Below are 21,790 nucleotides of genomic sequence, written 5' to 3'. Positions count from 1 at the left end.
TGAAGCTATCCGCGTGATCGCCTCATAGGTGTTTGACAAGTGTAGACCGAAGGAGGTGTCATGTTTACCAAATAGGGCAAACGTGCCCTGAACGCAGCAGGATTGGCGGAGTCTGATTGATCTGTTGCAGGAGGTCAATCCCTTGATGGAGATCTGATTGGATTTGGTTTGCCTCAGGGTCGATGAAGAAACCCTAGCATGCCAGAAGTTTGAATGACAGTCATGGAGGGAAAACTAAAGGATAAATATGTCGACTCATGACTGAAGATGATTGATGATGCTGCAGGCCAAATGATGAAGGATTGAGAGTGAAAGAGCAGCAAAGAGCCAACCAGTCAGAGACTTCATCTGAGATCAAAAGGACTGAGTGTTGGAGGTACAACCAGTGAGAGGGTTTAGCAGTGGCTTAACTGGCAAGATCAGAGTAACCGGTAAACTACAAAGTGAGTTGCAGAGGTGTTAACCGGTGTTGCTGGAACCTGCAGAAAGGCGGAGAAAGTGTAGATGTGATGTGGGAGTGACGATGAAGATCCGACAAGGTTAGATCCAAGCAGAGCTTGACCACTAAGGAGAAAACTGACAGAGATCAGAGTGTCGGTGGTGGGAAGCAGCAGTGCATTTGACAGAATAGAGTGCCGACAGAGAAGAGGCAGAGCAAAGAAGAAGTAGAGGCTGAACCGGTAAGGTTGCAGCAAAGAGTGAGTTGCAACAGGAGATAAGGTTGCAGCAGAAAGAGGTGAGCAGAGAACCGATAGAGAATTGGATAGAGGTGAACCGATGGAGAGACTTGCATGAGAGTTACAAAGTTCGTTTGTAACAGGGAGATTACTTTTGTATTTGAAATATGTTATTGTAATCACTAAGTTGGAGCTTAGTGCAAGGGTTGGTGCCCTAAAGCAGGAGTGGTACTCCTTGGGTTGGTGCCCTAAATGTTATAACCGAGTGTTTCATTGTGAGGCTGGATTGGGGCAGTAGTCTCCAGCAGCATTTCTCGCCGAGGTTTTTCCCATCTGGGTTTCCTTCGTACATCTGGTGTTATGTGATGTCCCTTCTATGTGTGGTTGCATTTGTGTCATCCTCCCATCTAACCGGTATGTTTGCTTTATGTTAGATCTATTAACCGGTATACACACAAGAGATAGAAAAGGGAAAGGTTTGGAAACCACTGATTCACCCCCCCCCACCTCTCAGTGGCATCTTGTGTTCAACAATTGGTATCAGAGCTTAGGTTCCCGGTTTATAAGCTTTCTCCAGCTTGGGTGGATTCTAGGATTTGAACACAATGGTTGGTTTAGTGTCAATCCCTACTCCTATATTTGATGGTTCAAACCATTCTATTTGGAGTTATAGGATGGAAGTCTACCTATCCTCTTTAGGGTTTGATGTGTGGATGTCTGTTGTTAATGCCTGCTCTAGTAAAGTCAGTCCTCCCACCGATTCAGATGCAGAAAGAAGACATCGGTGTAATGATTTAGCAATGAAGGCTATACTCTGTGGGTTATCAGATGATGTTTCCTCACAGGTGGACAGATGCACATCGGCAAAGAGCTTATGGGACAGATTAAAGAAGCTTCATGGAAATGAATCTAGCACTGCAGAACCGGTTTGTGGAAGGAGGAAGGAAAATGTAACACAAGGGTCTACAAATGATGGTAGATTTGTTCGCAGCAGCAGCAATGATGAAGAAGAAACTCACCTCTTCATGGCTCAAGAATCAGAAGATGAGAGGCACACATCTGAGAATGATCATTCAGATCATTCCTACCAGCAAGATGTGTTTGGCAGTGATAGTGAAGATGAAAAAGAAGAAGGAGAAGGAGAAGTTGACCTTGAAGGAGAACTTGTAAGTGCACTCGAAGAACTTAGTAGAGTGAGGAATGAATACAAGTTGTTCAAGAATGTTGCGGTTGTAGAACAAAACCGGTTGATCAAATGCCTTGAAGAATCTGAGAAATGTATCTCAGAGCTGAAGACTCAAAGAGAAAACACCAAGGAGTGCAAGTGTAAAGATCTAGCATCAAAGCTAGAGGCAAAGGATAAAGAGTATCAGCAGCTAGGAGATATGGAGAATCTCAGAAGAGACCTTGAGAAATGTCAGGATGAGCTCAAGGTGAGAATCCGGTTTGATGGCAGTAGTGATGCCTTGGACAAAATGTTGAAGAAGCAGAAGCATTCCAAGGATACCGAAGGATTAGGAAGTGGTGTCAGTGAATGCTCCACCAACAATATGTCCCCCACAATGACATTATGTTTGTCTCCTCTAATGGAGATAACAAGGAACAAACCTTCACTGTTTGGAACACTCCCAGGAAGAAGATTGATCTAACCACAACTAGTGAAGACATGAAGCTAAGGATGAAGATCGGTGCTGCAAGAAGGAGCAACAATGCAGATTCCAAAGGAAAAGGAAAGATGGGAGAAGGCAGCTTCACCGGAAGCAAGAATAGAAGACAACATAGAAGACCTCCTACCGGTAGAAGACAAGGAAATGCTACAGCCCACAAGACAAAGCAAGTGTGGGAAAAGAAGGGATCAAATGGAAGAACTGCAAAAAGTGAACATCCCAGGATCCATCCCCGGAGAATCAAACATGGAGAGACTAAACCGGTAAGATCTCCACATGCATAGCAGAATAAATTTGTAAGTTATATGCCATTCTTTACCGGTTACTGCTTTGCTTGCAAAGATTATGGCCATAGGACAGATGAATGCAGAATGAGTTCTAGGAATAGACAAAATGTTCTTCCCAGAAATAATAATGTTATCTGTCAGAGATGTAGTGGTTCTGGCCATAGAAATTATGATTGCAGAAAGAACCTGCAGACATATGACTGTCGGTATAACAACTATTCTCAACATGGAAATGGATATAGAGCATATGAGAGACAAATAGTCGCATGGATCAAAAGGAGAAATGCCCCTGCAGGATCAAGAGGTCCACCGGTTTCCGGTTACAATAGAATGACCAGAAGGAGATGGTCAAACTGGTTTGACAGAAGGTCCTCCAATCATGCATTTGGCATGAACATGGTTTGCTTCTAGAGCAATGCTTCCGGTCATGATGCAGAATCCGGTAGAGCAAGGACCAATCAGCAAAAGAAGGTAAGACTTGCTCTCAAGACTGCAAATGGGAAGAAGAATGAGACCAAGCAGGTTTGCAGGAAGAAGGAAGAGAGTAAGACCATGGACCAACATTGTGCATTCAATGCACAGGTGATATCTCCTAAGGCTTAAAGGAGATGTAGGACCTCGAGGGGAGTAACACATTGACAATATTGTTCACCCCCTTAGTGAAAAGGACAAATGGAAGAACTAGTTGTTGCCGGTATGAAGGAAGGAAATGAGATGGCAAGTGTGTGTAGTGGCTGCCTTGGCTACACACCTACAGATGAGAGATGGATCACCACTGCATGTGTCAATGGATAGCAAATTTGCAATTGGGATCAGAAGCAAATTGACACAAGAAGACAGGAGTTAGAGGAAGGTGCTTCGGTAGAGATGATGAACCGAGATAGGAAACCGGTATGTGCAGTATGTTACTGGTATGGATACTAACCAACATTGCAGGTTATGTAAGTCAATGAGGTCTGGAATCATTGCATTAACTCTGGTAGCATGGATTGAGGTGGTTATGTCTCAAGTGGTATTGGAAAAGACCTGAATGACATATGTTGGCACGATAGTTAATCTTGTATGCATGCATCCTTTGTGGGCTAACCGATTTGATTTACGGCATGATAGTGATATTGTATGGCATTGTGTACAACTAGGATCATGTCATAAGCTGTGGTGAATATAACGGAGTTGAAAGATCGTCAGTTGATCACATTTGCACAGCTCAACCGATATAAGGGGCTGCTAAACTCCGGTTTAGAACCTGACAGGTAATGAGGACCTGAGATCTATGACTCAGGGGGAGTTGACAACCATATCTTCTGATTGTTATCAGACATAGTGGACACGGGGAGAGTGCAAGTGTCTATGGCTGTACTGATATGATTGAGACTTTGGGATGAGCTCATTGGTCCGAGGTTGTGAGGTATTTCAATGTCTATCTAATTTGCACTTAATTGAAATCACAACTGGACCACTGGGAGTGTTGCTTCCAAAGAGGGAGAGTTACCTGCACAGGAGAACATGCATTTGGTATCGGAAGAGATACAATTGGTATCAATGTTAGCTTCAACACTTGGTATCAGCAATTTGGGGTCAAAATGGCTTCTGCATATCAAGGGGAGATGATGCAGTCTGATCGGGAGGTATGTTGTATTCACTGACACATGTGTCTTCAATTGGTTTCAGACTTGTATATGCAATAGGTATCCGGTTTGTATATACACTTGGTAGCTGGGCAATTGGTGTCAGTTGGTGGTTGAGCCCTCCATCTCAAGTGCTGAGGATTGAGAGGATGAAAAGTATGTTGGTCAAAGGAGGAGTAGCACCCGATATAGAAAAAGGGTGTAGGGTAACCTTGTCAGTGCCCTTTGCCATTGTTGTCAAAGGGAGAGAGTGAATCTGTAGTATGCCGCATAATACATGTGTGAGAATCCATAGCACACACAAAGGGGAAAGAGAGACTCAGTAGTATGCCAGATACTACATGTGTTGACATCAATGCCAAAGGGGGAGATTGTTGGCATTGTGTTGTCATTGATGTCAACCGGTATAGGATGGCAACCACTATGGGAGATTGATGAGCAATGTTGTCATTGATGCATACTGAAAATGGTCTCATTGATGTCAACCAGCATAGCAGGTCACCGGTAAGGAAGAGAATGTCATCTAGCATAATGATCATTGGAGTCACCGGTACACAAGTTAGTGTTGACTTGTGTTGAAGACATGAATTGGAGACCAGTATGGTATAACAACCGTGTTGTGTATTTTGCACAACATCCCCGTCCCGATGACAGGGACCCCCATCTTGAGTCTGGTCTACCTGCGTAGTTGGAGAATGAGGACCTTCTAAGCGCCTTGCTAAACCCGAGTATCATCTAAGCCCAAGTCAGCAACTTTCATAAAGCAAAGAGAAGGCATCGAAGGTAATTCGAGGCCCTGGTCTGCATTTTAACCCAAAAGCCCGGAGTTGGAAGTCAAAAAATGGCTCCATGAGCCGAAATTGTGTATATCCTTCAAGTGCCAAAGTCTCACATTGTGGCCCTTTGACCCGAAATTCTACTTAAACTCAAAATCAGCCTCTAAGGCCAAATTGCAAACTCCAACCCCGAAAATAGCTCATCAACTTGCCCGAAAACGTCTCTACAGGCCGAAAATAATAAACCTTCAAAAATAGCGCAGAAAGGCCAAAATACCCAAAAGTGAAAGAGAGGTGCCGATTTGAGAAGAGTGAAAATCGCGTGGCTTCTGGAAAAATCCCGAAAATCATCGCGTTATTCCCCCATGATGACCGAAAACCACTTCAATCTCTCAAATTCACCTTTCAAGCCGAAGTGTCAAAACCCCATATTAAGCCTCGTTAGGCCAAAAATGAACTTTAAAGGTAAAATCTCTCAAAATCTCCCTACAGGCCGAGAAAGGGTTAAGACATCAAGAAAATCGCAAAATGGCTTCATGGCCTAAAAATGCAGTGAAACCAAAAATCGTGCCAAAGTTATCTTTTATGCCGAAAAACACTAGATTCGCACAAAATGACTATAAAAGCCGAAACTCTCAAAATGCTCCTAAACGCCGAAAAGATATCATTTAACAAAATGATCTTTCAAGCCGAAATTTGAAAAAATCTCCAAAAACCTTTAAAAGCCGACAAAACAAATCGCACATATTGTGTAAAATGGGCAAAATTTAAAAAAAGCTAATGACTTAAAGCAACGCAATTTCTTCCAAAATCATAACATCGCCCAAAAGAGGAGATAGAAGGCAATTAAATTTAAAGTTTAAATAACAAATGTTTATTTCCCAATCCTCCCTTGTCGCCCAAAATTCATACAAAGAGTGGGAGAGAGTATTACAAAATCTCACGAATCTCCCACGTCACCCAAGTCACCTGAAAAAGGAAGCAAGGAACAATTTAATGTTGAATTTCAAATAAAGCGAAATGAGTCAAAAACACGAAAGAGTTAAGGGGGACATTTAACTTTAGAAAACTAATCTCTCATTTCACCTATCGAGCCCGAATTTTGTCTAAATAGGAAAGCAAATCAAGAAAACAGATCGAAATTCATGTAAGTGAGAGATTCAAAAGATACATCTCACAAAGAGCTTCTCAAGCCCGAACCCCACAGGACGAAGCCAGAAGTTAAAAAATTTAATGTTTGTTAAATTAATTTAACTAATTTTTCAAATTGATTCATTAAGGTGAAATTGATTGTTTGTAGGACGTCATCAGGAAGAACCAGGAGAAAGCCTGAAACTCAAAACAAGGAGCTAAAGTTATGACTTAACGCAAGATCAAAGCCAGGAGCGAGGTTGGAGAAGAAGATGCAGGATCGCACCATAGAGCGCAAAACCGAGCATTGGGAAGCATGTCGTTGAACAACCAAAAGTCCACCACTGAGACCAAAGACCAAAGAACACACAAAATGCAGCAAGTATGCACATTCCCAGAAGGATACACTGCTGGAAGAAATTCCAAAAATTCAGTTTGAGAGACTGAAACTGTTTTATTGTAAAGAACTGCTTGTGGTCCCCACTTAAGATATTTTGAAACAAAGGGAAAACAAGTCAGTTGTGGACAACTATTCCCAACCACCAAGAGGACCGAATTAATGCCAAACAGTTGTAGGTAGTTGGGATAGTGGTTGGGTAGATAACTAAGAATTAGGTGAGCATGGGTTAAAGCTGCCAGCTTCTGGAAGGCAAGTTGCAGCCCTTGGATGCAGTCAATCCTGGTCACTGGGAAGAAATTCCAAAAATTCAGTTTGAGAGACTGAAACTGTTTTATTGTAAAGAACTGCTTGTGGGCCCCACTTAAGATATTTTGAAACAAAGGGAAAACAAGTCAGTTGTGGACAACTATTCCCAACCACCAAGAGGACCGAATTAATGCCAAACAGTTGTAGGTAGTTGGGATAGTGGTTGGGTAGATAACTAAGAATTAGGTGAGCATGGGTTAAAGCTGCCAGCTTCTGGAAGGCAGGTTGCAGCCCTTGGATGCAGTCAATCCTGGTCACCGGTTCACATGTAAAATCTATAGAAGGTAGGATGCCTCTCATTGTAAAGGTTAGAATTTTGTAGTTAGATTTTAGAAGTTAGAATAGGTTAGATTTTAGGCATAGCATAGAGATGTTGCAGAAGTTGTGGTAATGGCAGCTGAAGCAAATATATGAAAATTGAAATATGGTGTTTGTTGTCTTTGTTTTAGTCTGTTTGCATGGTTTCTTTCAGCTGGTTAATTTTACAATGCAGGGATTTCAATGGTGAAGTGTGGAGGGGTATTTGATGCATTTCCGGTTCATATCATTGGGGGTCTGCTGATTGTAGGTCACCGTGCATGGTTAGTCTGAACCCAAACTGTGCTTAGTTCAACTGCAGGTGTTTGTCTTAGGGTGCGCCAGAATTGGGTGCCTAAAATGAGTGTCTCTGATCTGAAAATCTTTCATCCCTTGGAGCTTGCACCGTTCTTGTCTAGTTGTGAGGGTGTCTCTGGCAAAACAAGAACTAGTTTATCAAAATCTGTCTACCCGCTGCATCAACTGTTATCATCCTTGTCCTTAGGCTTCCTGAACTTTTCTCTTTTGCTTTTATTTTCCAGTTCGAGAATCGCAGCAGACCAGCTTGTTGAAAAACGTAAGTCCCCTTGGCCTCCCAGCAAAACACATCGATCACTGAGTTATCCTGCAGTCAAGACCTTACAATCGAAAACTTGAGGTAGTCCCCCATTGATCAATTAAAAACAGCATTAAGGATTTCCTTATCTCAAGAGAGGATAGGATACTTGGCGAGATCATTATATTCTGCATTGATTGGAGAGAGTCGTAGTTCCGCGATTTTAGCCACGTCAACAAAATTGGCGCTAGAAGGAGGGCTCCCTGTCAAGTTCCTTGCAGCAAGTTGTGCTTATCATACCCTTCCAATGCTATATTCAAGATATGCAAGATCCCTATTAAACCAGAAAAAACCAAAAAATCTGAAAATCTGAAAATACCAAAAATATTTGTGAGTTAGTATGTTGAGTCAATCACTTCATGAAGACTGTCCGCAATCTGAAAATTTACAGATCCAGCAAAGGCTAAGTCTGCAACTATATCCCAAGCAGTTGTCCGAATTCGCATTTGCAGGGCATTGCAGGATTCATGGCACAACTGAGCACGATGAGTTGAGTTGCTTGACGTTTCTGACAAGAGTTGAGTTGGCATTGCAGGGGCAGATATTTTTTTGAGATATCCCCAAACCGGACGAGATAGCACAGTCGGATATCCCTAGTCCTCTATCTAGCACTGATGAGTTTACAAGATTTAAGGATCGGATTGAGAACCAGTTTGGTCTCGAAGAGGAGTTATGCTTGGAGAGCATGTTGTCACCCTAGTGGTGCAGAATTCACCACACTCCACATTCGGAATTCACTTGCTCGCTATGCATGGAGGCAGTCAGTCAAGTCAAAGCCTGGTTTGGACTACCGGAGGAACCAGAGGAGCCCATCACCAACAAGGTGTGGAGTGCCTACCTTGCTGCAGACGAGTATAGACGAATGCAAAATCATTGCAGCGTCGCATTCCCTGATGATGTTAGGATGGAGCTATCAAGTGCTAAGCAAGATGAACCAGTCAATCAGACTATGACAACAGATGAATTTATTATCCCTGCAACTGATGAGGACAGTGTTCAAGAGGACGATCAAGTGAGTTTTGTGGATCAGCCACAAGTTGAAGAGCAGTTTGCAGCTGTAAATGTTTTCAATTTTCTATTCAATAAGCAAGATATATAATGTTATTGTATCTTTCATGTAATTGTCAATTCACTATATAATAAATCTGATTATTATATGGTATGTTGCAGATGGAGAAAGAGCATTAATAAATTTCGATGATCTTCCAACCTTCACCAATCGATATATATACATGCAAATAAAGGAGATCAAGCAATACCTTGACCAATCATGTCTATTAGACATGACCGATCAAGGTATTACTTGATCGCGCCTCTTCAAACCATAATCGTGTTAACCGATACCAATCGTTTTGTATGCAATTAACAAATATAACCGATACCAATCGGTGTGTATGCAATTAACAAATAAAACCGATACCAATCGGTATTCTGTGCATTACGATTTGTAACCGATGTTAATCGGTAGTTAGGCATTGGTTAAGAACCCGATGTTAATCGGGATTTATATGCAAGGTTATATATATATAAATCGAAGAATACGATCATAGCAAGATCGTATATATGTGAATATCTACATAAGTTTGAGTTATCATGCATATGATTATTGGTATAAGAAAAACCGAAAATAACATATCGAAGAGTAATTATAATAATCATCAGACAAAGGAATGATAATTGAAGTCTTATCATAGTCTATCGATGAGATAGATGATTGCATGAGAGACTTCATTTATCTCTCATTCAATCATTTATCTTACCGAGGCTATCATGTATCAACACTCCCTCTTAGCTAGGGAAGATAAATGAAAGACAACATATCTAGCATCACATTTCTCATGATGGTCAGTATTCCTTATGTAGTCTTATAATCTTACTCTCTAGGGGATCATATCACCTAGACATGTGACATGAAGTATCATCAATCATATGATACAAGAAATCACATCACCTAAGCACGTGACATGAAGTATCATCTAAACGCGTGATACAAAAGTTCATCACATCAACTTGTGATGACAAGATATCACCTAAGCACGTGATATCAGTATTGCCTAAACATGCAATACTTTAAGAATAAGCACATGAGAAAAGTTAAATTCTCAACTTATCCAAGTTGTGGTATGTGCACTAACATTTTATCCAAATGTTTTACCACAACACAATCATGGCACATCCATGGCATAATAGAGATCCAACATGATAACTGGTTTGAACATCATAAGATCGTCACCTTATAATTTCTACATACAAGTGTTCATTATCTGAGAGATCGTCACCTCTTAGACATGAACACAGCGGGTTAAACCCATAAAAGTCCTAACATGACAAAGAAGTTTACATATAAAACATCTTAATAAGTATAGGAGTACAAAGCAAATTAAATTTCAATCATACCAAGACTTTTCTTGAAGTGCTCCACTTTCACCCTCGAAAGTGGTTTGGTAAGAATATCTGTTGTCTGATCTCCTGTACAAATGTATTCTAACTGGATCACATTCCTATCTACCATGTGTTAATGCATGATAGCTTCGGTAAGATAAATGATTGAATGAGAGATAAATGAAGTCTCTCATTCAATCATTTATCCTATCGATAATTATAATGAAAAACTTCAAGCAATTAATCCTTCATTTGATAACCATTCTTAATTTGTATATGATTAATCTACTTAGTTCGATCAAATGCTTAACTATTGATAATCATGCCACAGCATTATTTGTGTTCACCGATTATTAAATCGGGCTAACCAATGCAATCCGATTTATATCGGTTAACATATTTAATAGTAAACAAATGATTATCGGATTAACCACACCGATTAGTATCGGGTGTTAATATAAGCTGGCACCGATTGATATCGGGTTATGTATGCACCGATTAATATTAGGTGGCAAGGAAAAGAAGCACCGATTGCTTTCGGGCTGTTAAAGTTAAGCATACATCGATAGTTATCGGTTGTTAAGATAAACATACACCGGTTGGTATCGATTGTTAATATACACCGTTTGTTATTAATATAATTAGCAAAGGGGCACGATCAAGTAATGTCTTGATCAGTCATGACCGATCAAGGCATTGCTTGATCGTACCCAGCTTGCTATATATATATCAAATGGCATTTGTGAGAAAGGACATCAAAATTAATAAATGCTCCTCTCACCTGCCATACAAAAGAAGATAGTCAGATTTATAAGATAATACATAGATAAAAGAATATAAATTAGAATACATCTTACATATTGAATTGAAAATTGAACATTATTTACATGGTATCAGAGCTATAGTTAAATCGAACCTGAGGCTGTTCAATTTTGTTGAAAATTCAAAACAAGCATATATTCAACATCACAATTCTTTCAATGGCTAGTGCTATCAGATTTGAAGATAGACTCGGAGGAGGTGATGACTTCTCAGCATGGAAGTTCAGAATTCAAATGATTATAAAAGAAAATAAAGTCAAATCATTTGTAAAGACTGAAACTGAAGAACCTGAGACTGAACATGACAAAACAACTTGGAGAGAGGGAAATGAAAAGGCCATCAAAATCTTAGTTGATGGGGTGAGAAATAATATTATGCCCATCATAAGGAAACATGAGACAGCCTACAACATGTTCAAAGCACTTGAAGATGCATTTGAGATATCTAATGCCAGTAGAACCTTGGCTTTAAAAAGAGAAATAAATCACATAGTGTTGTGCATTGCACACGCTTCCTGTCGTTGACAGGGTCCCCTTTCTTTTTGAGGGCCTTTTTTGTCTTCGCCCTATTGAGTTCCGTGCAGAGTGTCTCGCGTCCTTTTGAGCAAGCCCGCGATCAGTCCGTAAGATGATGATGTTGAACGAAGGAGCCTGTGATTCCATGAGGTCAGTCGAGCCCTCGGGCACGAATTCCAAGAGATTGTTCAAGTTTGTAAAAATTGCCTCGAATGGGCGTGGGATGATAGAGGCTGGCAAAATCCGCCAAGTAAAGGATAAAGCATCTGAAGGTCGCATGAGGACCTGTTGTGACGTTTTCACACATCGCCCCATTGCAAATGGGGACCCATGTTTTTTGCTTTTTAGGGTTTGTTTTCTAGGTCTTTTAGGGTTTTGTTAGTTAGCCTTTGCATTTTGAGTGCTGTCGGGGAGATCAATAGGATAGAATGTCCTGAAAATTTGGCTAAGTCTGGAATGTCCTGATCCTGAAATTTGACTAAGTCTGGAAACTGAAAAACCTCAAAAAACTAGATTTTGCTATATAACTCCTGGAGGTCTGAAACCACTCTCAAACATCCTGAAAGTATATATGGAATATAACTTAAAGTATAAGCACTTATACTTAAATGTTATATTCCATAAAAGTTATCCTGATAGAGAGTTCGAAAAGTCAAATTTCGCTCCTGTCCTTCACTGAGGATCCAGAGCGAATTTCGCTCCTGTCCCTCCCAGGAGGACCAAGGCGAAGCGCTCCTGTCCCTCACCAAGGGACCAGGGCGATAATACTTATTTGAGCCATTCCTGACCTTGTTTGGACGAATTGAGACATCAAAGGCATGGTGAAGGGCAAAATGAGCATGATGGAGCATCCAGACTTGATCAAAAGCAATGAAATGACGAAGTTTTTGCCTAGAAGGTCAAATTCGCTCCTGTCCCTCACTGAAGGACCAGAGCGATTTTCTTTATATGCACAATTTTAGACCTTTTTTTGGACATTAACTTTTATTCATAACATGAGGCAGGATGATATCTTCCCTAGCAAAGACATTTCATGGTGAAAAGTGAAGCATTTGGGCCTGGAGGACAAAAATCGCTCCTGTCCCTCACTGAAGGACCGGAGCTCAAAATCAAACATTGCCTTGTCCTTCCAGGATTTGAACAATTTGACGATTTGAGAAGATCAAAGGAGATATGTTTTATCAATTGAATATAACTTGAAGTGCCTTCGTGGAGGAAAACGGACCAAAAATGCAAAGTTCGCTCCTGTCCCTCAGCCAGGGACCAGGGCGAAATTCAGTGTAGCTCCCGTCCCTCTCCCAGGGACCAGAGCGAAATTCTTCATAGGGCAAAATCCAGGCAAAAGCAAGCAAGTTTTGAGTTTGAAAGCAAGAAAGGAGGGTGAAATGAACCCGTTGAATACAAATTGAAGATTACAAGACATCAATAGGAGACTCAAATTGGCCTAGGCGCTCCTGTCCCTCAGTCAGGGACCAGAGCGATTTTGCCTTAGGTCAATTTCTCGCCAAGTTTGAATGAATTCCAAGCCATGGATGAATGAAGGGATGCACAACAAGATCGTTGAAGATAAATTTTGGGGTTGGCAAAGTGTAATTGAGCTTGCACATGAAAATTCGCTCCTGTCCCTCAGCCAGGGACCAGGGCGAAATGATGATTATCTTGCCTTCCACTCAAGTTCAAAACCACTCCAAGTCAGGATGCATGGAGGCAAGGACGTTTTGAAGCGTCTCGACGAAGAACAAAGTTACAAGGATCACTAAAGTTGTAAGAATTGCACCAAATGCCAAAATTCGCTCCTGTCCCTTAGTCAGGGACCAGAGCGAAATTCCTATGAGGGCCTAAGTGTTGAAGGTTTATCAAGTTTCAAGTGTCCAAGAGGGATCAAGGGACCTCATTCTACATGGTGAAAGTGACTGCAAGTTGATACAAGCAAGGATGAGCCCAGGATGCCCAAATTCGCTCCTGTCCCTCAGTCAGGGACCAGGGCGATATTTACCATATTGGCCAAATCCTTCAAAAATCACGCCAAGTCAAGGTTGTACAAGGTTGCACAGGGTCTAAGGTGTCTTAAGAAGATGATATGCAAAGAAATCAAACGTCAAAAGGTGATCAATTGAGCCAAGGAGACAACATCGCTCCTGTCCCTCAGTCAGGGACCAAGGCGATTTTCACAAGATCATCCATTTTCCTTCAAAATCACGACAAGGCAAGGATACACAAGATCGAAGATATCATTTGGAAGGCAACGAACAAGAAGCAAAGGTTGAAAGATAGCAAATGTTGGCTAGAGCATAAAATTTGCTCCTGTCCCTCACCAAGGGACCAGGGCGAAAACCATTTAAACATCGAATATGCCTTGTTAACGACAAGTAGAATATGCATGAAGCGAAGGGATAACGTCATTGCTTGCCATATAATGAAGATTGGTGATTGAAGAAGCAAAATCAAGGAGAAAACACCAAGATCGCTCCTGTCCCTCACCAAGGGACCAGGGCGATATCAACCTCAGGAGGCACTCATCCACAAAATCAAATCAATCAAGCTCGAGGTTCTTAGCGAAAATGCCAGTTTCAACGTAAAGATGGAGATTTTGAACGTCAAAGGCGAAAATCAAAGGCTAAAATGGAAGTTCGCTCCTGTCCCTCAGTCAGGGACCAGGGCGATAATGGTTTGTATCTTTCCACCATCTTCAAGTTTTGGCATTAAAACATTTTTTGAATTTTATTAAATGCTAGAAAAATCGATAAATTGGAATATTCAATTGATAGCATTTAAAAATTAACGCATGAGCATTTAATTGATTAATTTTGCCCATTTAAAAAAAAAACGAATTAATTAAAAACGATGGCATTTAATTAATTAATTATTATTTTAAATGAAAACTTGGAGCGCTTGGATTTACTTGTTTTATTCTTACAAAGTCGGCCTTTGGTTTTATTTTAAAATTGCTTTTAATTACCTTATTTTGCAAAAGTCGGCCTAAGGTAATGCATGGGGTAAGCGCCTATAAAGGGAAGGTGATAATTTCATTTTCAAATCATCATTTCACCTTCATTCATATGCGATTTGGAGAAGACAAAGAGAGGTGCGATTTGTATTTACAAGGAGTGAATTTCATAAAGGAGAAGTGCGAATTTAGCAAAGGGAGTGCGAACTTGAAGTTAAAGTGGGGCGAACTTGCCAAAGACTACATTGAAGACCCCCCCCAAAGGTGGCGAATTACTAAAGAGGATCGCTCGTTTGAAGGAGATCACGTTGAAAGTTTCAAACATTAATTTTTGCCTAGGCGATTTTCTTCATTTTGCATTTTTTGAGTTAGCTCTCAAGTAAGGTATGGCAAGATCCCTTGTTTTAATTTTAAATTTTGATCGTCATAGCCTTAAAGTTTGAATTTTGAAATTTTGAATTGTGATAGCTCAATCGTTTTTTAGGAAATGATAACTCAAGGACTTATCATGAAGTTTCCTAAATTTAATCTCTAATCTAGTTATTCATTGCAAAATCATGTTACTAATTTTGAAATGTTGTGTAGGTATCAAGATGGCGACTCCCAAGCTCAAAGGATTTACAAGTCGGAAGGATCACATCAAGGAAAATCAAGCCGGATCAAGGACGGTCTGTTCCAGGACGATCAAGCAAGGACAAGGACGACCTTCTTCGATCCAGCCTAGCATCGACAAGGACGGCCTTCTTTGAACTAACTTCATCAAGGGCGACTTCCCCAATCCAGCGTTCCAAGGCGAGGTACATCATCATCCTGCAAATCAAGGACACAAGAAGTCAAAGCAAAGGGTTCGTTGAAGAAGCAGATAGTTCCAGAAGAATTAATTAAAGTTAGCTTCTCAACAACATCAAGTTGAATATCTACCAAGTTCCAAGTGTCAAATGAGGTGGCATCCTAGTCATCGCTCATCCAGTCAATGTAGTCCACCTCAGCATGTCCAGATTCGATGTACCTAACTCATGGAAGGAGGCACAAACTCCGGTGTACCTACCCCGGCTATCCATTGGTCGATTTTTCCAGAGAGGACATGTGTCCAAGCAATACAATTTTATCATTGGTCAAGCATTAAATGTTATGTAATGGTTGTAACAAACCCTAATTAGGGTTTTCATTGTTGAATCTTGGCCATTGATCTCGAATTGATCTAAGCCATCGAATTGTATTGAGGGCACTATATTAGCCCTGGCATTTCATTTGTAAAGGCTAATGAGAGAGAGTTAGAGTTAGTTAGTGAATAGAGAGTAGTTAGAAGGTGATTAGAATAGCAATTAGAGTAGAGTAAAGAGAGAAGGCAAAGATTGTTGCCAAGATGTTGTTGTAAAAGACTTGTAACTTCATTGAAGAAATGGTGAAATTTATGGGTCGATTCGACAATTTGCATGGTCTTTATACTTCTCATGTTTGATTTTATGATTAGATGAGTGGAAGAAATGTGCTTGATTGATGGTGAAATTCGTATATCCATACTACTAGCAGTTTGTTGATTGCAGACTTGCCTTGCGTAGTCAACTGGAATCATTCAGCTTAAGCTTAACTTCAATTGTCCCTTCTTCATCGATATGCATCAACCTGATGGTGTCTATGCCTGCAGTGATGATTTGAACATCATAAAGCTTTCCTTCGAAGATTGCACTAACCTTGTGGAGATGTTCCTATGATGTCAAAACAAGACTTAGTTAGAATTTCATCAAAGATCATTCATTGCTCTTACATTCTTAGTGTTAGGATTAGATCCTCTCCTCGCCCTCGTCTTTTTTCCTTTTTTCAAATCTAAGCTAGTGAAAATCCTGTGTTCCAGCAATATTCAAAGCAAATCAGAAGTTCAGGCATCAAATGTAAGTCCCCTTGTGATTCCAGCAAATCACATCATACCACAAAGAGCTTATCCACACGTAGAGACCCTACATACAAGAACCTTGAAGTCATCCTGATTGATCCTTTTTCGCGATATCTTCAGCAATCAGAGGCTTTACTCAAGAGAGGATAAGGTACCTTTAGGTATTTTATTATGTGTTTGATAGTGTGGAAAATACAGGTCAACAGGACCCAAAGACGTCGATTCTCGCATAAGAATAATGAGAGGGATTACATGATGTTTTTAGAGGTTTGTAGGATTTGTATGAATGTCGATTTTCGCCAGCCGAAAGGTAAAGGAGGGGCGAAAGCCTTAAACTCACCCAAGTGCCGAAGCTCGCACCTTTTAGTAAAACGCAGAAAAAAGTGTAAAGTTGGCAAAATGCCCAAAAGGGCCGAATTTCGGACCTTAAGCCGAAATGTTAGAAAGTGCAAAGTTGGCAAAATGCCCAAAAGGGCCGAATTTCGGACCTTTAAGTCAAAATGTTAAAAGGATGAAAAGTTGGCAAAATGCCCAAAGGGGCCGAATTTCGGACCCTTAAGTCGAAATGTTAAAAGGTGAAAAGTTGGCAAAATGCCCAAAATGTAGTTCATAGTATCTACACATTTTAATTTCATGTTCCAATAATGTCTTATGGGTGTAACTACTAAAAGTTGGATAGTTAATATATCTATATGCAAATGAAAAACTGTTCTTAAAACACTTCTTGTGAGAACCTCATCTAATATCACGATACTATTTCCATTATGTTTCCCATTTCTCATTTCTAGTAACTAAGCTGCATACGTCATGATCACCTGCATGCAATTTATAATGCACAACACCACACAAGAAGACTTACTAAAGCATCATTGAGCATTGTGCATTCAATTTCCTTCATGATGGATATGAAATGCAAATCTACAACCATAAAAAGTGAATGAAAACAAAAGAAAGAGCATGGACAATCTTAATGATATATAACTATTTGTTGACGTGGCTAAAATTGCATTGCTATGACTCCATCTAGCCAACACAGAATAGAATGTACTCGCTGAGTATCCTATCCTCTCTTGAGATAAGGAAATCCCTAATGCTGTTTCAATTTGATCAATGAGGACGACCTCAAGGTTTCGATTGTCAGGTCTTGACTGCAGGATAGCTCAACGGTTGATGTAATTTGCTGGGAGCACAAGGGGACTTACCTTTTGCAACAAGGTGGTCTGCTGTGATTCTCAAACTACGAAATAAAATCAAAAGGGAAGGGTTCCAGAAGCCTAAGGACAAGGATGATAACAGCTGATGCAGCAAGTAGACAAATTTCGATAAACCAGTTCTTGTTTCGCCAGAGATACCCTCACAACTAGACAAAAACAGTGCAAGCTCCAAGGGATGAAGGATTTTCAGACCAAAGACACTCGTTTTAGCCACCCAATTCTGGCGCAGCCTAAGACGAACACCTGCAGTTGAACTAAGCATAGTTTGGGTTCAGACTAACCATGCACAGTGACCTACAATCAGCAGACCCCCAATGGTATGAACCAGAAATGCATCAAATACCCCTCCACACTTCACCATTAAAATCCCTACACTCTAAAATTAACCAGCTGAAAGAAACCATGCAAACAGACTAAAACAAAGACAACAAACACCATATTTCAATGTTCATATATTTGCTTCAGTTGCCATTACAACAATTTCTGCAGCATCTCTATGCTATGCCTAAAATCTAACCTATTCTAAATCTAAAATCTAACTACAAAATTCTAAACAACAAAATTCTAACCCTTTACAAAAGAAAGGCCTCTGCCTTTTATAGAATTTACAATTTTGAATCGAAGGGCAGGATTAACTGCATCCAAGGGTCCTGATCTGCCTTTCAAAAACTGGCAGCCTTAACCCATGCCCATTAAACTCTTAGTCATCTATCCAACCACTATCCTCAACTACCTACAACTGTTTGGCATTAATTTGGTCCTCTTGGTGGTTGGGAATAGTTGTCCATAACTGACTTGTTTCCCCTTTCTTTCAAAATATCTAAGTGGGGCCCACAAGCAATTTTACAATAAAACAATTTCAGTTTTCAGAAATTGAACTTCTGGAATTAAATCCAGTTGTGCACTTTTCCCTAGAATGCATAGACTTGTCGCATTCGGAGTATTCTTTGGTCTTTGGTCCCGATGGTGGACTTCATCTTTGTTCAGCGGCACGGTTCCCAATGCCCGGTTTAGATCTCGCGCTCTTGCAGCACGTTCCTACATCTTCCTCTTCAGCTCAGCGCCTGGCTTTGTCGTTTCAAGCTTTCTCCTAGTTCTTCTGATGACGTCCTGCGAACAATCAATTGATTTCACTTCAATAAATTAATTTGAAAAATTAAATAATTTAATTTAACAAATATTAAATTTTAACGTCTAGCTTCGTCTTGTGGGGTTCGGGCCTTGAGAAGCTCTTTATGAGATGTATCTTTTGAATCTCCCACTTCTTATATGAAGTTCGATCTGTCTTCTTGATTCACTCTCCCATTTAGACAAAATTCGGCCTGAGAGGTGATTTGCGAAAGATTTACTTCTTTTAAATGCTTTGTCTCTTTAGCCGAACTTGGGTATTTACACCAAACTGCGCGGGATTTTATCTTATAAGTTTTACCTTTACCTCCGTGATTTATCTAATTGTGTCACCTTGGAACGTTTTAAGTTAAAACGCCCTTCCATTCATTTTTTGCGATCTTTGAGCCAAAATGCCATTTTGAAAAGGTTGGAGAGAATGACGCCTTCCCTCATATTTGCGATTTCGGCCTATAAGGCACTTTTGAAAAGTTCTAGTTTAACGCCCCTTTCCCATATTGGTATTTTGGGCCAAAGTCATTTTTTGCAAACTTAATGAAAAATGCCCCTCCATTCATTAGCGATTTTCGGCATAGTTTAAAAACTCGTGGACTCGCCACAAACTCACCATGAACTCGCGAGTCCGTGGGAGCCACGAGTCGACTCCAAGGACTCGCGAGGCGAGTCCTGGCGAGTCCATTTGAAAGACTCGCGAGTCTTTTGCAAGGAATCACGCAAGTCTTTTGCACGGACTCGCGAGTCTTTCAGATGGACTTGCGCGACCCAAAAAAACCATCAAGCAAGCTTTAAAAATGAGTTTTTTTTTGTTTTTTTTGCCTTCATTTGGCGTAACTCCCCTCCTTTTTGATGTTTTTGGGGGTTAAGGGGTAACCCTAATTGGACGTGGGCCAATAGAAAAATAACACCCGATGCCTTTATAAAATAATAAAAGTATTTTTGGCCTCGTGGAGTGCTACCCCTCAACCCCGCCTTGTATCGTAACAGGGAGCGCACAAGGGGCACTGCCCCTTGACCCCAACTTGGGGGCGTTACCCCCAAACCCCCGTCAAAAAATATAGGGGGAAACTGCACTGATGGAAGTAGGGAAAATTTAACCTCCGAGTCTGATTAGGCTCTATATAACAACATAATTAGCATTGAAGAAATCTTGGTATTATACATTTTAGAGTTGAAAGCTTGAAACTATCAATATGAATGATGAAATTTCAAATATTGAGCGTTTGTTGATCATATGACATGTGTAATGTTTCAATTATGGCTCTTATGTTCTCTAAATGCATTAATTTCTTTATGTTTTTTTGTAAAACTACGGTTTTTTTTTTTTTGCTGAGTCTTTCGCGAGTCTTTCACGAGTCCGAGTCCGAGTCTAAATTTTTGGTTTGGCGAGTCCGAGTTTTTGAACTTTGATTTTCGGCTTGGAATGCCATTTTGAATTATTGAAGTTCAGCCTAAATGGTGATTTTGCCAATTTCGGCCTGGATGGTGATTTTGCCAATTTCGGCCTGGAGGGTCATTTTGCCAATTTCGGCCTGGATGGTGATTTTGCCAATTTCGGCCTGGATGGTGATTTTGCCAATTTCGGCTTGGATGGTCATTTTGCCAATTTCGGCCTGGAGGGTCATTTCTTTCTCACTTTCAAACGGACAGACAACAAAAAAAATGGGGGTCCCCTATAAAGCAAAGGGGCGAGGTGTGCGCATCGCACAACACTATCACAAATACTTAGAAGAGAGCCAATTGGCCAAGTAAAAACATCATCATCTGAAATAATGAAAATACAACAATAGTAAAAAGGCTAATGAAAACAAAATAAGGACCATGAACAATCTTAATAATATATACATATCAAAAATACCTAGAAGATAGCTATTTGGCCAAGTAAAAACATCAGTATCTGAAACTAATTTGTTTACTTTATATGAATATTTTTTTGCTTTGACATATTGATGCACAATGTATATCTGATATCATAGAACAATGTGATACTAATTTCATAATGATATAGTTTCAGCTGCAAAATCTCAAAATGCATATTTGATATTTGTTCTATCTAAATCTTTTCCAAAAGCATGCATGTCTTCTCTTCTATATCTTGAGCAAAAGGAACGACTGAATGTCATAAACACTTTATTTCTGTAGGTTGCACCATGTAGGAATTTTCAGTGCTGTATTTTAGAACTTCTGTTGCTATAGATAAGAATATGAGAAGCCATCAGAGACAAATACCAGCAAAATAAGTGTAACAAATATGGTGGTAATAAATCGCCAGGACTTGTTGACAGAAGTTATAGTACATAATGACTTGAAATATGGCACGTCTCCAACTGGAATGATGCAGTTACATTTTTTAAAGCACAAAGATAAATCTTGGATATCCTACATGACTAAAGAAGCCAAAGATCATCCCATGGTTCATATGCGATTGTGGCTGTATCAAATCTTGTACAAGCCAGTTATATGTCAAATTTTCAGTGCATTATGTTAGTAGTTAAACTTCCCCATGGTTACATCTACAATAAAGCACCCATAAAAGTTAATATATATTTGTAGGGTTGAACCTGCTTAGTTGCACATAAATTTTATTTTGCATCAAAGTTGTCCCCATTTTCTCTTTTGCTATATTTCAATTGTCAAGAAAATAAGTCACTTTACACCTACCAGTTCCTAGGCAGTATCTGCATCTCTTATGCTCTTGTTGCTTGACATTGTTGATCTCAACCACCATTAGAGCCGATATTACACCTACTGCTCCTCCTGAAAAGGATGCTACTATGGGATCAACCTGACTGAACAACCAGTGTGCACCAGTTGAGAGATCTCATTCAAATAAGACATGACACACTGTAAATGTTAATTTGTAAATACTTGTAGCGTTGCAGATGCAATAAAGACATGAAACACAAGAATTATGTAGAATGAAGGTAAAGATTGACATTTCACATGTTAGAATTGAACTTTAAGTTGCTGGGTGAGTTGTGGACTCAGTAATAAATACGTGTATAAAAAGAACTTCCAGAGATAATTGAGTATATTAAACACCAATAGTTTCCATTCCACATGTAGTCATTGTATGCCTTATGGCTAAACATATTAACTGGACATA

The 21,790-nt window shown here is 40.0% G+C and overlaps 1 protein-coding gene across 2 annotated transcripts in view; it reads right to left on the bottom strand.

The window, feature by feature from the left end:
* Positions 1 to 21,790, bottom strand: part of LOC131069413 (protein ORANGE, chloroplastic) — a 123,582-nt gene that overhangs the window by 20,183 nt on the left and 81,609 nt on the right. For both annotated transcript variants that reach the window (XM_058004827.2, XM_058004825.2), the window contains exon 6: positions 21,346 to 21,473. In XM_058004827.2, the coding sequence (XP_057860810.1) occupies positions 21,346 to 21,473 (128 nt within the window). The remainder of the gene's footprint in view (positions 1 to 21,345; positions 21,474 to 21,790) is intronic.

The sequence above is a fragment of the Cryptomeria japonica genome, chromosome 10, assembly GCF_030272615.1.
Source record: "Cryptomeria japonica chromosome 10, Sugi_1.0, whole genome shotgun sequence".
NCBI lineage: Eukaryota > Viridiplantae > Streptophyta > Pinopsida > Cupressales > Cupressaceae > Cryptomeria > Cryptomeria japonica.
The sequence above is the reverse complement of the archived record's forward strand: the minus strand, read 5'-3'. Positions and strand labels throughout refer to the sequence as shown.